Source organism: Gobio gobio (genome assembly GCF_949357685.1).
Source record: "Gobio gobio genome assembly, chromosome: 23".
Taxonomy (NCBI): Eukaryota; Metazoa; Chordata; class Actinopteri; order Cypriniformes; family Gobionidae; genus Gobio; species Gobio gobio.
The window spans coordinates 25,360,278-25,374,348 of NC_137119.1; the positions used below are offsets into that span (position 1 = coordinate 25,360,278).

The 14,071-nt window shown below is 38.8% G+C and overlaps 1 protein-coding gene across 1 annotated transcript in view; it reads right to left on the reverse strand.

The window, feature by feature from the left end:
* The window catches only part of oxsr1b (oxidative stress responsive kinase 1b), a 72,777-nt gene extending 58,857 nt beyond the window's left edge, over positions 1-13,920 (reverse strand). Inside the window, exon 1 of the mRNA XM_079806603.1 lies at positions 13,657-13,920. Coding sequence (XP_079662729.1) covers positions 13,657-13,726 — 70 coding nt within the window. The 5' untranslated portion in view covers positions 13,727-13,920. The remainder of the gene's footprint in view (positions 1-13,656) is intronic.
* Positions 13,921-14,071: the final 151 nt, after the last annotated feature.

Below are 14,071 nucleotides of genomic sequence, written 5' to 3' on the forward strand. Positions count from 1 at the left end.
ATACAGTACAACAGTGTAGTCTGATTGATAAAGACAGTGACTCATATGAACTGATTCTTTTTAGTGAATCAAAAACGTACAGCCCAACCAGGCCCCGTCCCAAATGGCGCACTTCATGTACACTTTTGGTCTTGTGGACTTACAATGGCCGCTGCGTGCGCGTGTCCGTTAAAGGACCGCAGGGTGGCCCATTTGTCATTTTAGGTCTCAGAAGGGTGCTCGCAAACGCCCCCTTTGAGGTCGTTATGCGCCCTCGATGCGCACTTCTGCCGAGCCCGCACTGGTGCGGGTTATGCAGCGGACTTCTTCCCGGCAGTCAAAGCGGCATTACGCCGTGAAAGTGAGGACTCAGAGGAAGACCGTGAGGGTTTAGGGTGCCATTTGGGACAGGGCCCCAGTGTAGTCTGATTGATAAAGAAAGTGACTCATATGAACTGGTTCTTTTTAGTAAATCAAAAACATACAGCACAACCAGTGTAGTCTGATTGATAAAGAAAGTGACTCATATGAACTGGTTCTTTTTAGTGAATCAAAAACACACAGCACAACCAGTGTAGTCCAATTGATAAAGAAAGTGACTCATATGAACTGGTTCATTTTACAGGCTCTAGAAACATACAGAACAACCAGTGTCTGATTCATGAAGAAAATAGGTGTGTTCGACTTGGAAGTTGCACTGCGCAGACTAGGGCTGGGCGATAAAACGATAACGATATGTATCGCGACAGACACATCGATATCAATAAAAAATGCGTTCGATAAAGCGGTCGATAATTATTTTTCTTCGTCGGAAGAAACAAAGACACTCACTCTCTGGTAACCAAGCAACGTAGGGAGTGAGAGGCTAACAGCCAATCATGTAATTGTAACAAGTCTGCTTGCGCCATATCGTTGTCTCGTGTTGGATTCATTCTTCAGTAAACAGAACCGGCGTGGAGGGATAAGTGGAAAATGAGTGCCGCAGCGAGCGAGGAAATTGTTAATAAAACAGGAAAACAAGTCAGCTCACCAGTATGACAGTTTTTTGGATTGTATAAGTCTGACCGTAGTCAGACCAATGTCGTTTGCAAGACTGTCGCCCCCACCAAGACTGGTAATACCACAAACTTTTTTTTACTAGCCATGTTATACTTTTGTCTGGCTCCGCAGCGCGAGCCTCCGCTGACAGCGCGCGCGCCTCGTTCGTTTGGGGACGTGTTTATACTCGACACGCTCGCCGTTGTGCTATTCTTGACTTTGGTTGAATCCGAAATCGCCCCCTAAACCCTCAATCACTATTCCCTACTTTAGTCCACTGATACAGTTCACTTGAACGAGTGAATGAAAACGAGTGAGCAAATTCGGACCTTTTACTGTCTATGATTCGGACAGCCGCTGTGTGTACATCGGCTGTGTACACTCGTTATTGCGGTGCAAAGTGGGATAGAATGAGTGCACTCAATAACGTCCACTATGGTTTCGGAGACCACTACAAATGGCTGTCCCCTCAAATAGTGCCCTATTTAGGGTATAAGGGGCGATTTCAGATTCAGCCTTTGAAACTACATGGAGAGGTACTCTGCATCAGTGCCTTATGACAAAGCATCTAAACGGTAAAAGTTACAAAGAAATAATGGAAGCACTGCACCTTAATGTTAAGAGATATTTGAAATTTTAGACTTGTTTATATTTTAATTATTTGAGTGTTTTCCATGGTTGTGTTGACATTTCTACCTTTATCACTGAGGGGATATTAATCAGAGGAAGGTTAAGTTTAAAATAAAAATGTTTAAATGTAAAATATTTTTCTCCTGGTCCTTATTTTAAATAGGTCATAAAACATATCAATAATTATCGATATCGACCGATATGAAACCCTTATATCGTGATACAGTTTTCAGCCATATCGCCCAGCCCTAGCGCAGACTGATCGGTGTATGACACCAAAGAGTGAGCCGAAAGCATTTGATGTCATCATACACTGATCGGTTTGCCCGGCACCGCTTCAAGTTGAACACACCTAATGAGTCATATGATCTGACAAGGGGAAAATAATTTCCAATTCAAGTCAACATTGATAAGCACAGCTTCTGTTTCGCCTAACAGTCTCAGACTGTGCAACAGCAGTAATCAAACATTTCCAGTCTAAAACAGTGAAGGACTGTGGAACCTGAGAGGAACAGAGTGTGGGTCTGACTCCATCCGAGGAGACTCTGTGCTCTCTGAGGTGGAAAAAACAGCTAGGATCAGTGAAATAACAAGAATCCAATTCCCCTGGGAAGATACCAACACAATGGTTCAGCTGAGTGCGCTCCAAACTCACACACAGTGAACTTTCCATCGGAGAGTGGAATAACAGAAGTACTCGAGAAATCCTCCTGGACTATATGGTTTATTACAATCAGATCCAGCTAAAACAACTCTTTGTCTGTGATCAATAGTAACGGGGTCGAAGAAAATCAGACAAACCCATCCTTGGCTGGAAGACAAAAGGAAACATTGACTAATTTCAACTCCATTCAGAAAGTCACGCTTTTAATCGAAAGAACATGTGCCTTCAGCTTCAATTCTATGAAATTAAAGCTGCTCACAATTTCTCAGAATTACAATGGGAGGTGAAACATAGTGTAGTACATTCTGCAGATGTTGACAGCCTAAAGTGGATGGTAAACACACATACACTCACACCCTAACACTGCTGGTTTTTAGAAAATTACGATAACTGAAATCTGGCTGAACATTTTCTACTCATATTCTGATGAATGCCCAGTAATTGCCAGACTTTGGTAAAAATATATATATATATATATTTATTAGAAAATTATGAAGGCAAACATGTTAAACATGTAATTTTCAGTGATAATTTAAATAATGAATGAGGAGTAGAGCTGCACGATTCTGGATCAATTGAGAATCACAATCAGTTTTTTGTTTCAAATAGAGATCACCGGTTTTCCACGATTCTGAACAACTTAAGAAAATAACTAGTGCTGTCAATAGATTTAAAAAAAAGTACTAATTAATCTGATATTATTCTGTAATTAATCGTGATTAGGGCTGTGCGATATTGAAGAAAAATGCGATATGCAACACCTTGTTAAATAATGCGATATTTGATATGCGGTACGATATTGCTTTAAGTAAAATCTATTTAAATTATATTACAAAAAAAATTTAAAAACAGAGAATGATACCATATTTATGTGTTTCACATTCTTTCTGGGAAAAGAAAGCATCGCTACAACTTCTGAAAGTGACCAGCAGTGTTTTAGCAAAAATTCATGTCACAAATCTGACAATATAATTTTAACATCAATGTAAACAAAGAAAAAAATGTAATGCCAATATTCAAATACCAAAAACTCTTTGCTTGACTTGGTAATATATAGTTATATCAACCTAAAACTTAACATCAAGAACATCCAGGTGAACAAAGACACCTGAACTAGGTGGACGATTATTTTTGTTATTTTAATTTATCTTTGTTATTAAAAATAAGAACTAAAAACAGTAGTCTTCACATTAATTAAATATACACTGATACATGAATTAAATATACACTGATACATAATAAAGCTACAAAGGTTATTCAGCCAAGAGCACAGTGATTTTCTCTTGTTCTTTTGTTGTTTGACAGACAGCGGCAGATTTACTGTATGAGCAGGTTTACTGTATTAGTAGGTTTACTGTATTAGTAGGTTTACTGTATGAGCAGGTTTACTGTATGAGCAGGCTGTCACTTTAAGACCTAATGCACGGATCCTATTGACACTCATTCGGTTTCTTTCCCCAACTGATATTGTTCACTTAAAGCATAACAGACTGTGTTTACATGAATACTCATCATGCCATTTTGACATAACGGTGTGTGTTTTTGACAGTTTGAGTGTGTAACAAGACAAGAAACAGAACTCAAGGGATCACACGCTTTCAGAGAGGTGGCTTGTGCACACATTTCGGTGTGTGTGTCAGACAGCAGAAAGCGCGAAACTGCAAGGAGTTGTTTTTCATAAGTTTCTCTTTTTAAAACTATTTTTAACGTCAAGCAAGTCACATAAGTTTCAGTCGTGTGCCCAGTCTATTCTCTGCTATATGCATCCACCTTTTCACAATGTTGAAGTAGCCTATTTAAATCATTCAGATATTGCGTGCCGTTGCGATATGCATATCGCGATATGTACATTTGCGATATTTCGATATATTGTGCAGACCTAATCGTGATTAATCGCACCTAACATTAAAGTTTCAAATATATATTTTAATAATATAAAAAAAGATGCCAGAAAAAAATTATGCTGCGTTAATTGCGTTTTAAAAGCATTAAACATTAAAGGCGCTAATTTTGACAGCCCTAAAAATAACATGTAATTTACTAGAGGTTGTGACAAAATGTTAATTGCTGCCTATTTAAAAAGGTTTCATTAACTTAACCATTAACTTAAAAAAATTGGTTTGAATTAGGGATGCACCGAATCCAGGATTCGGGTTCGGATTCGGCCGAATATTGGGATTTTTGACGGGGTACGGTTTCCGTCGAACCTTCAATTTTTTTTCACCGAACCGAACCCTAGGCTACGAGCGCTCCGCTGGTCGAACACAATGATGCCGCCATTGATTATGGGAACGTGTTTACCAGCTGGACTGTTCGAATCCAGTCGGCTGTGAGAAAGTGAAAATGGAACTCGTGAACAGAAAACATGTTGTTTGGCAGTACTTTAAGTCAAAAGAAGGCGATTCAAGTCGAGCTACATGTTCAATTTGAAATGCCAATTTGTCTCATGGTGGCAAGTAGATTAAGGAATCTACAGACAGCAGCCAAAATGCAGCAACTTCAGGTAGGAAGGACAGTCATCCTGGCATAATGTTGCCTATTCTTAATTAAAATTAAAATAAATTAAAAATACACTGCTGTAGGGATGTAGCCTGACAAGCCAGACCCACATCAAGATGTTGGGTCTGGAAACTCACCATTGACAGGGCTCAATCCGAGGGGCATATAGACACTGTCACTGTTTAATAGACACTGTCAAATCACTGTCATAAGTTCATATTGGTGATTGAATTGAGATTCGCAAACTCTTAACAATTAATAATAGAGCTCTAAGAGTGGTTCAGGTATGACATTACTTTGTAGGCCCAAACTTGGAAGCGAGTTAGCATTTTAGCATTTCCGTTTTTTTTTTTTAATGGGATTAAAAAATAAATAAAAAAAATCGCAGCTTTTCATTTACCAACGGTCTTAGTACACAATCTACAGAAGAGTCAAGTTTTAAATAGGAAAAATATCGAAACTTTTTTTTGAGCGAGATGCTAACAGTCTAATCAGATTCAATGATCTATGCTAAGCTATGCTAAAAGTGCTACCGCCAGACCCGGAGATTGGCTGAATGGATTAGAAAACGGTAAAACTCTAGGGGAGTTGGAAAATGAGCCTATTTTTAAGTTAGTTCCTTTAATGTTTTCTATTTCTCTCATAAACTGTTTGTGTTCCCCAACAAACTTAGCATTATGGAAATCAAGTAAGGTGGGAGGAAAATCTATATTTCAATGCCTGGATGCAATACTTTAGCAAGAGAACGCAAAAGTTTTGCGAACAAATGCAAAGTTTCTTTGGACAACACATTTGCAAAAGAAAGCTTTTTTTTTTGAGGGAATGCAAAAAAAAATTCTCCGCAAATTGCTCATTAGCCAAAGTAAAAAAAAAAAGTGCTATTCACAACTCTCTATAATATTCATGTGGCTAGATATGTCATCCAACCTTGAATGCATGTTCGCCCATTTTATCATCCGCCAAGAAAAAGGTCTGATGACTTACAAACTGTTTGAGGTATCATTCATGTCCACAAAACAATGGTGGAGGATGATTTATGCACTGAGAATTAACACTTACGGTTAGGGGTGTGTAAGTATGAGCTCTAAGTATGAGCAATAATACCAGCACTAGCATAGCACCATTAATAATTACAAGGTGGCTGATGAAAACAAAAGTGCTTATTTCATTGCACATATAGTCATTCTTTCTTTTAGTGCATTTCTCTAAACCAACTGAAGCAATACTTGGAATACAAGAATACAGGGCCTTCATAAAAGCTGCTCCGGTCAGCAACTACAGCTTCCAGCTGGGCTCAAAACCACTGGCCAGTTTACACAAGGTTTCAGATACACAGAAATGCTTAGCACTATAAAATGAGCCGACAGAAGAGCAACCAGCACCTTTATTAGCCTATGCTCATCAAGCCTACATTATCCTTAAAATAGTGACATTTAGGATTGAAGATTAGTGCACTGAAATTAATTTTTCATTAATTTTCACTGAAATTAGTTTTCATTCAGCCCGAAAACTGAAATCAAAATTAAAGTTGAATCAAATTATAAATTCAAATGTATTTAATCTTAAACACTCAAAGTAGTAGTTTTTTGTGTTACCCGGCTCCAGGGTCAGACTAAACAACCCAGAGTTAATTATAGCAGACTTTTTGAATTCTCTTAACAGAGCAGCTCTCAGAACACATTCTTCTGTAAAATACAGGTTTGTGTACATTTTATTTTATCTATAAACTCATTTAAAATTCATGGACGTGATGTGAGTCACCTAAACAAGTGTTGCATCAGTCTTAGCGCGTGAAATAAACGATTTTTATTCGTAAAGATGCTAAATCTAAATACTTTACATGTTAAATATGTCCTCAGAGCAATGTTTGTTTATGTGCAAGTGATGAAGTCAGTCACTCACAGCATATTTCCGCTATGAGTGAAACGCAGGGCTGCGGTCTGAAGTTAGCAGTTCCGAGAACAAACTAGGCCTGTCACGATTGGTCGATACAATCGACTGCGTCAACGCTGTTAATTAGTCAACGTCAATATTTTTAGTAAGCTGGGTATGATATGAAATTGTATAAAGCTTGGAACATACTCTGCAAGAACAAAAGAAATTTGTTCGTTTTCTCGAGGTGGCAAGAACAAGAACAACGTTCGTTCTGGCCTGGACACTGCATACACGCCGAACATCTCCGTTTCTCCGCATTAACCCCGCCCACTTTAAAATTCTGATCAATCACACAATAGTTCTCGGACACCCACAAGAAAAAAGTTCTGCTCAGACGATGTGCCGAGAACGAGCTGCGAGAACTCCCAAACCAGGCCCTGGGAGCGAGAACATTTTTCTCTGTTCTTGCGGAGTATGTTGCGGGTACTTTAAAAATGACAGCACTCTAATAAGAGCAGTATTTCTTCATTTGCGTCGATGTGTGACAGCAGGAGTGAGGACGTGTGTGTGAGCTCTGCTTCCACCGTTCACTTAACAATGAAAGCAGAACAGTCAAATATATACAAGCAGCTCTGGAAAAAGAACGCAACAGAAAAGTGCGGCGCGGCCGGGACGTGCTCGCGCGCGCTGCCGGACTCTGACCTGAAGCGCTCGCAGCCGCACCCACGCCATTCACTCAGACAGATTGCGACGCCAGTTTCGTGTAATATTGGGTTTGAATGGTAAAAAATATGTAAAAATGCACGTCCTGGCGAATATTCGGGTAAATGCAGTCGGATATGTCTTTAGTGAACGTATACAGAGTTGAATGAGAAATCGGGTGTTACAATGAATTTGGTACGTGAAGCTCTTAAAGGGCCGGACCAAATATTCTGTGTGAAGCAGGGCAGAAACATGCTGTCCAAGTGAGTTTTTAGTTGTTTTTTTAACAATGATAAAACAATGAATAGTAAGTTCTGTCATATTATTCAATTACTTTTACAGTTTTTTGCCATGTTATCGATTCAGTATCGGTATTGAGGTATTTTAGTCTGGTATCGTGTCGAAGTCATAATTTTGGTATCGTGATATAAAACGTATTTGCTGATATTCTCTTTTTTTTGTTATGTTGGTTTACAAATTTGTACCTTTTTACATTTTTACTCTTTTAGTTTTACATTTTGTCAAGGGCTTGTTTACATTTATACTTTTTTATAGTACACTACTGAAGGCCAACGTTGCAAGTTAAATTAAATGTTTATAAGTAAAATTGCTGAAAATTATTTTGATAAATTAGATAGATTAATAGATTAAGCAATAAATGAATCGATAGATTAATCGATATAAAAATAGACGTTAGTGGCAGCCCTAGAACAAACGCTGTTAAGGTGGAAACGGGATAACAGAGACTGGTTGATTACACTTGAATTCCTTCTAAATATTTCATTTTTACTTCTAATGTTTGTTAAACGAGTTATATGCAAGAGACAATGTTTTTTCCGGAGTAGGCTGTTCCCCAACCCTCCCCATTACATGGCTTGGGACTCACACATACACACTCATTCACACCTATGGTCAATTTGGCATGTCCAGTCCACCTAACCTGCATGTCTTTGGACCGTGTGGGGGAAACCGGAGCACCCGGAGGAAACCCGCGATGAAATGGGGAGAACAAACTGCACACAAAAGGACTGCACACCAGGGACCTTCTTGCTGTGAGGCGACAGTGCTACCCAAAAATTATTTAATAAAAGCAACCCATTATGCTGGGTTAAATGAACAGCCCAAATTTGCTGGGTAAAATTAGCCCAGCGTGTTCTGTCCTATATTTACCTAGCCCTTGGGTTAAAAGCAACCCAAATTTGGGTTGTTTTTAACCCAGTGTTTTATAGTGAACGCATTGACATCACTTTCCTGCTGGGACACACCCCCTCAGCCGGACTGCACGGCAAAACATCCTGCAACATGACTGGATTTAATAGGGGAAACTGCAAAAACAGGAGCAAAACAAACAATTATCTTGTTAAATTAAAGACAGTTGGACTCGATAGTGATGCTTTCAACTTACCAAAAAACCAATGGTCCGTGGACATTGACGTAGCCAGGAATCGGGTGTCTTGGGTTGACATTTTGAGGAAAGTTTTTAAGTTATCTGGATAACGGTCAGCGGTTTCAGTCAGACAGATGAGTTCAGCAGTGTAAACTGAATCTATTTAAGAACTGCGTTGTTTTTCCATCTATCTATCATCCATCCATCCAAACGGATTTTATCCAAATAAGATTTTACCCCAAAATTCAACATATCTGACACACATTGGTAGGCCTGTCACGATAACTACTTTTTGTTTCATGATATATAGTCCCAGAAATAATTGCAATAAACGATATTCTTGTCATTTTAAGACTATTTTATGCCACTGAATAATCCTAATATAACACTCGTCATTCTGCGTTGACATTTAAATGTGCACCAGAACAGGGGATTGCGGCTTTGAAATCGAGTCCATTTGGGCTTATTCTTCCAAACTGTCAGTAGTTGTCAGGAAAACACTAAAACGCCTCAAATGGCGCCTTTTTTTCACCTGTCGATAACCCCTCTGTGTAGGAAGGAACTGCCCGAGAATCACTTTCGCCTCCGTCACGGAAAACATAAAAGATGTCAGCACAATCGAGTAAAATGTTGGTGACATTCATTATCATGTAAACATAATGGGCGATATATTGCATCACAAAAAATTATAGAGGTCATGTACATATATTGTGCGATATATCGATAAATTGATTATTGCGACAGGCCTACACATTGATAACTGCAAATTTACGTTTCGCTGCCTGGATTCCAGTTGTTTATACGAATCCATTTGCTTTTACTTTTCTGTAGCTTTCGACAGTCTGTAAAAAGTTAGCTCCAATTTCTTGTTGAATCTATTTGTAGTCATCGCACAGCTCTTTCCCATTTTACATGCGTTTTTTGCGCATATTCGCAGGATTCAAGCTGGACGCTAATGCTGACACTCTTTTTTGGCTCCCAGTGTGTGTAAACGCAGTGACTCCCACCTACTGTGACGTCACCCTCTATTGCAATTATTGGATGGCAAACGTGCTACAAATAATGCTTAGTCAAGTTTTGTTAATGCATCAATTGAAAACAGCATAGACTAAAAAACAGATTTGGGGATTTAAGAATCGATATAAGAATCAGTTAATCAAAATGAAGATTGATTCAAATCAAGAAATTGATATTGTCATGTCAACCCAGCCCTAGACACAGCTGAAGTTTACCTTTTGCGAGGCGCTAACAAAAGACTTTAGATTTACAAACATGGTGCACTTAAATTATGGGAGGTGCAAAGTGTAAACTAGCATCACGTCACTGCAGCTGCCTTTAGAAGCTCCAGTTGCTTTAGGAACAGTCAGTGTTCTGCACATGCGCATTGGCTGTTCCAGTTATTTGTCATGATTATGAGACAGTTGTCAGATTTCATTGGTAATTTCACATATGAAATTTAATCGTAAGCCTGGTGAACAGCTTTGGAGAATTAGGAGCTGTACTTGCATGACTGAAATAGCTGCCCGAGAAGAGTTTCAAAGATGGCTGCCGAGTGAAATGACTTGCTTTAACGGGTCTTTGGTGCTTATTAAACATTGCTGTTTCGATTAATTTGGTCCTGGGACACCCGGGACTGAGTTTAACGGCAGACTAGTAACTGAGACTGTGATTAAAGTACAGTATTATTACAACAAGACACTGAAGCTTGAGACGTCCAACCTTAAAACTGAATTCCAGAAGGTCTACAATCAAACTCGCCTCTAGCATGAACTCCTGTTTTAGCATGTCACGTCACATGCCAGGTTACAACAAAGAAGCAATTCTGAAGGTGCATGCTAGAGGGCACAACATATCCTCAGAGGGAGACATACACAGGGTTTCAAGGAATTTGGGGATAATAACGAAATCTTTTGGGGAAACTGCAGCTTACAAAAACAAACACAAAGCATTGAGGTCTATATCGGTGCACTTCGATAAAAAGCTTTAAAATGAAAGAGGACTTATTGAAAGTACAGACTAAGGATACATTTTACCTCAAGCTGAGATAAAGTATTTTTGTGTCTAAAGCATGAAGGAAGATTTCTCCTCCACAAGTGGAAATGTTCAAGGTGTGGAGTACTTTTAGAGCTGATGAGTCAAAAGAAGAGACATGGTAGAAAAAAAAGGCAACAGTAAAGACAGGTTTGACCAGTCTTTCATTCTCTCTCTCTCTCTCTCTCGCACACACACACACACACACACACACACTGTTAAGACACAGCTTAGGCCCTAATGCGCAGTAAGTTTAAAGGAAAAGCTCACGTATATATTATACCACCTAATGTTCAGTCCACTTAAATGTTATATAAAATGATTATTATTTTACAAAATTATTATTATTGGGATGCGCAATATATCGGCCACCTTATCAGTATTGGCTGATAGATGTCAATTTTTAAATGTTCTTGTTATCTGTAAATTGACAGATATATATAAACCAATAAATAATGGATTATTTCCTTCAGCTGAGACACTTCAGATGTGCACTGCTTGAAATATGATTGGAATCACTTCAAAAAAGGAAAATAGTTAAGTGCAACATGTACAGTGATGGGAACATTATAATTGTCTGCTTGGGACATTGCTTTTGGTTTTGTAATCAGGCTCCCAAAAATTATACAAATTTGGATATAGATTTATCAGCCAATATCAGTTACCGGCCTACAATTATAAAGAATTATCGGTTATCGTTGCATCCCTTATTATTTCAAAAACTTTTTTCTTTTAATATTCATTCTTAAACTAAATAAACATAAATATATATATATATATATATATATAATTTTTTTTGCCCAAAATATCTGTTTCCAGAGAAGAGCAACCATTTGCAAAAATCAATATTTTACTCATTTGTTTTACTCAATTAGTTGTTGCATATTTGAATCCATTGTTTTTGTATTTTTAAAACATGAAGCTATAATAGAGGATGAGGGTAATTTACTACAAATTTAATACAAAAAAAAAGTGGTAAAAGTTTGAACTTCATTATGAGTAACTCTGGCAAGAGCTTTACAGCTTTGAAAACTAGTAAAACCTTGTCAAAACATGGAACATGCAAAAAGCTCCCTTTGGGGTCTAAAAGCCCTGGAAAGAAGTAGCTATGTCAGGTATCAGATGACTCTTCCAGCGCTCGTGTGACTGTGCAGAGGGGAGGTAATCTCATGCTAAAACCCTGCGATGTATCAAGATTAAATCAACTAGTAACCAAAACAATACAGACCATAAAGTGCTCAGAGAATGAAAAGAGTGGAAGAAGATCACGCCAAGGAAGCAGATTTGGAGAACCATAAAACTCGCTCGCCGGTCAGAGTCATGGATCATCAAAAAGAATTATAGCTTATAACAATGTCTTTATGGCCACACGACATGGGGTGATGGAAAATGTTAAAGGAACACTCTTCATTTTCCAACTCCCCTAGAGTTAAACAGTTGGATCTGGCGGTAGCATAGCTTAGCATAGTTCATTGAATCTTATTAGACCGTTAGCATCTCGCTCAGAAATGAACTTGACTCTTATGTAGTTACATTGCGTACTAAGTTGTCGATTTTCTAGGCCTAGGAACTATACTCTCATTCCTGCGTAATAATCAAGGAACCATGGGTACCATGGTAAACGATAAAAACGGTAAAACTCAACTGTTTAACTCTAGAGGATTTGGAAAATATTCAAAAATAGTGGAGTGTTCCTTTAAGACACATATGGTGCACTTATTATTCCAGAACAAGTCCCTCTGGAGAAAGCTACTGTCAAACATCTTGTTCAGTGCATCCCTTCCAGTCCCCAGACCAAACCACCAGGCTACAGATTTATTTGTTCACTAACTGAATAAAAAGGTCATACAAAACCGTCACAAGATATGTATTTATTACTTTCACTGATGTAAATGTGGAGCGATGAGCCATGCATGACTGGAATGTTACAGAGGTTCGTGTAGGGTGTGCGCGCGCACTAGTTTATGACAGCATGTGCTGGACATTCTCTGTGGGTTTTTGAGACCCACAATGAATACACATATGACTCGGTTCTAAATTAAGCATAATAGGCCAACACTTAGAAATGTTTCAACAGTCTTCTGTAAACTAATGCTGAGTCAGTAAGCAGTTTTTAACCAAAAGTAAAAGTGGGCGGTAGCTTCATAATACATTGCATGCTGTCAACCAATGGATACACTACAAAATATTGAGAATATTAAAGAATAGAAAAAGCCATAAAAAGGGTGCCATTACTGAAGGAGCGTTATTGCACGTGTTCGGGCTTATCAGCAGAATGAGGCGTTGTCGCGTGCAGAATAGTTTTGCTGTTTGTCAGAGGTCTTCGAATACTACCATACAAACTCTATGTCAACCGGCTATTCACATGAGTGCCATTAAACTTCATCAAATAAACCATCTGCATTTCAGTGAGGAGGTGAATGATTAAATATGAGAGAGAGAGAGAGAGAGAGAGAGAGAGAGAGAGAGAGAGAGAGAGAGAGAGAGAGAGAGAGAGAGAGAGAGAGAGAGAGAGAGAGAGAACTTGGCATACGTGACAGGCTTGACAACTGAAGTGGTGGTTATGAGTTTTTTGCAGACACCTTTTTAACGCATTAGCTTTTAACTTCAGTTAAGACTTTTTGAGAGCTGAAATCCAATGCTATGTGCTCATAACAAGTGCTAATTGTTTTAAACCCCCAAACCCTGGCTGTAATACATCATTTAAAGCTCCATATTTACAGAACCGCCACTGTACCTTGAATAACAACAACTCACTTTCACGCACTGTTTGCAGCAAAAAAACAAATGATTTCTAAATGCCGCACAAAGCCCATGTATTCACCGGCTATCATATCAGGTACACACTCACCGATCACCTCCTGCAGCTCATAGTCATCCTTGTTGATGGACCAGGGTTGGGAGCTCAGGTCCTCCGACATGTCTCAGGATTGCGCACCTTTATTTAGATCCTGTTGAATCTAAGCACTAGTGTTGGGTGCTTACAGAAAACAACGTGTATATGTTACTGTAATCCGCGAAGCAGTAGCATTCCAGCTCCTCTCCACGATTATCTTCGATAGCCTTTCTATCATTCCCAAACTTTGCCACCAGCGCCAAAAGCCCCGCCCACCACATTCCTACACACTGACGGGCGCGATAGACGGCCATCTTGAGTGTGTAATAACAAAGTCACCCTCACCATAAACTAGAGATATGAGGGACTTTGCTATTATCTGCCTTAAAGGGATAGTTCTCCCAACAAAATGAAAATTAGCCCATGATTT